Source organism: Momordica charantia (assembly GCF_013281855.1).
Source record: "Momordica charantia cultivar OHB3-1 chromosome 2 unlocalized genomic scaffold, Mcharantia_2.0 BLBB01000002.1, whole genome shotgun sequence".
NCBI classification, from domain to species: Eukaryota; Viridiplantae; Streptophyta; class Magnoliopsida; order Cucurbitales; family Cucurbitaceae; genus Momordica; species Momordica charantia.
This window is the reverse complement of record NW_028275160.1, coordinates 4,418,771-4,421,388: the sequence shown is the minus strand read 5'-3', so window position 1 is coordinate 4,421,388 and position 2,618 is coordinate 4,418,771. Positions and strand designations below refer to the sequence as shown.

Genomic DNA, 2,618 nt, shown 5'->3' with positions numbered 1-2,618 from the left:
TAAGATAACCACTTATATTATTCTATTTTTATTGGATTTCCTCTGTGTTCCCGACGAGATATAAGTTCAGCAAAAATACAAAGGATCAAAATTGGTAGTTGATCTCCGACTCTCATTTTTCACACCACTTCAACCGCAGAGGCAGAGCAGCGCATTGCCGGCGGCAAGCTCTGCCGCAAATCATAAGTAAGCATAGAATTGGAGGCCTTCGCCTTGGCCGGCCGGTCGGAAAAACCCACCGGAAGTGGCGCCGGAGTCGACCTCTCGCATTTCCCTAACCACTTGGCTTGCACGTATCTGTACTTCCTCCACGGCCCCAAGTGCATCTTCTTTTCCTTCATACACTTCTCCGCCGCGTCGCACATAATTTTCGTTAATTTCCGAAGCCTCTCTTCTTTTCCGATGAACGCCTCCGGCAACCGTCTCACTAATCGCTTGTATTCTTCACTGCCTCTGGCTATTTCGAACTCCGCTCTGAAATTCAGCTCGATTATGACTCTGACTCTGAAATTCGAATCCTCCACCACTTCCAAATAAGTGTGCTCCCCTGCGTAAAAATACCCAATTCTATAAACCCTAAAAAAATAACGATGAGAATCACAGCGAGTGGTAGGATATATGCGTATACCTGATGGAATTTCCGGCGAGCTCTTCCATTTGGACTTACAGACGGCGCAATTGTAGCCGGCGTTTCTCAGCTGACTGCAGATTTCTCTCTGTACGCACTCCCGACAGACTGCTACCTCCGCCGCTCTCCGGCAATCGCATCGGATTGAGTCGAAATTTATTTCCCTTAGGGCATTCTTCGTTGCTTGCCGGATTTCTAACTCAATCGAACTGGTCCTTTTCAAAATCGACTGAGAAAAAAAAATCAGAATACAAATACAATCGGGAGTTCTGGATTCAACTTCTGTTGGCTAATTATGTAACGAAATTACTCTTATTACCTGAAGAAGCTCATTTTGGGACTTCCAGAAGGCCCTGTTTTCTTTAACAGTGGGAGAAACTTCTCCGTCATGATCCTCTTCTTCTTTTTCTTCACTGGAATCGTATGAACTTTCCGGCGGGTTTCTGGAATCTTCTGGAAACATGTCGAGGAAGCTCGCCGATATGTCGGACATTTCAAAACTTCCGCCGGAGTACCGATCCCGACGACTCGCTTCGCTTGATTTCTCGATTTCACGCTCTGGTCTCTCGTCGAACACGTCGCGGAAATGAAGGGGAAATTTATAGTCGAAGTGGGCCCCCCTCCACGTGGGACCCATTCTATTGCCAACGAGAGTGCGTGAGCTCACGCGGCGCGTGTTTGTTGAAGCTGAGTCGAGAATTATCGAGATTGTTTATAAATAAATTAACTATATTTTATTTTAATATCGCCAGCTGGAAGATAGAGATGGAGGATCCGACCCGTTGCCCGGTTTTGGTGGGGGTCCGGTCTCCTCTCTGCCTCTTGTATAAAATAAATATCCTTTTGATAGTGTCCAATATTCGAGATTATGCCAGTTTCCAGTGGCGAATAGACTAAAACACCCAGAATACAGAAATAATACGGGACTTATATAATAAAATAATAATTTAAATGGCCATTATTTATCAACCAAAAAAGAGAAAAAAAAATTAAATGGCTATGTGAAACAATACGAACAGTAATAATCGGTATTTAATTATGATAACTATATAACGAGGAGTGGCAATTTGTTATATGGGGTTGGGGCCTACTTTGATCTTGACGAAACAAAATTTTTTATTAGATATTTTATAAAGTTAATATTTGGAAATAATTTCAAAATTTATTACTTCCGATCCCAACTTCAGAATGTTTGTTTTTCTTTACTCCATTTTAGATCGACCACTATTTGTAGGTCGAATTTGAACCTCCAACTTTTTTACTGAAAATATTCTCATTTTTTCGGATCCATTTGATAAATCAATATTCATCCTTTCATATTTATTTTGAATTTTTTTAGTACTAGACTAGACTTGGTTTTTTTTAAGTACAATTGCATAGATAGCAATCTGACCCAAGTTAAAGAGTAAATCTAGTATAAGCTAAAAAAATATTTCAAATACACCAACCAATTTTGTCACTCATTGGCGAAAGGTAATTAGTATCAAAACTCGTTAAACTATGTTTAGGTCGGCCTTGAGATACTTGAATTGAAGTTTAGAAAGTGAAATTTATCCCATTACATCTAATGTGCTCATCCCACTTAATTGTACTATGAATATCCATAGATAATCTTGAGTGACCTTACCAATCTAGACATGTAATTATACAAAACTCAAACAAATGTATATTAATAATTAAAATATTTTGATCGAGGATCCCCATCCTAAGAAAAACATATGAGATAGAAAACTTTTCTCTCGACCCTTTTATACCTAGAATTTGTCAACATGAACATGACTTAACTAGACATCTACTCCTCTTAAAATCCGAGTTTAAAATTCTCACATCGAGGATTCTGCAAAAAATTTTGATGTTATTATCTAACCAATCCTAAAACTCCCTCCACACCACAACATCTCTATCAGTTTCAATCGATACTTGACCCTTCAACCTTAAAGAATTTTGTCATCTTGACGTTGAATATTAATAAACTTGTCTACAAGGAAAG

General features: G+C 39.2%; 1 protein-coding gene across 2 annotated transcripts; it reads right to left on the bottom strand.

Annotated features, from left to right (window-relative positions):
• LOC111011220 (uncharacterized) lies at positions 1-1,221 on the bottom strand. 2 transcript variants are annotated; one of them, XM_022284921.2, is made up of 3 exons: positions 948-1,220; positions 629-857; positions 1-547 (listed from the first exon to the last, which is right to left on the bottom strand). In XM_022284921.2, the coding sequence occupies exons 1-3, from the start codon at positions 1,119-1,121 to the stop codon at positions 120-122; spliced, it is 831 nt and encodes a 276-aa protein (XP_022140613.1). In that variant the 5' UTR covers positions 1,122-1,220; the 3' UTR covers positions 1-119. The 2 variants fall into 2 exon arrangements, with proteins under 2 accessions (XP_022140613.1, XP_087976689.1); XM_088120563.1 differs by having other exon boundaries at positions 1-857; positions 948-1,221.
• Positions 1,222-2,618: the final 1,397 nt, after the last annotated feature.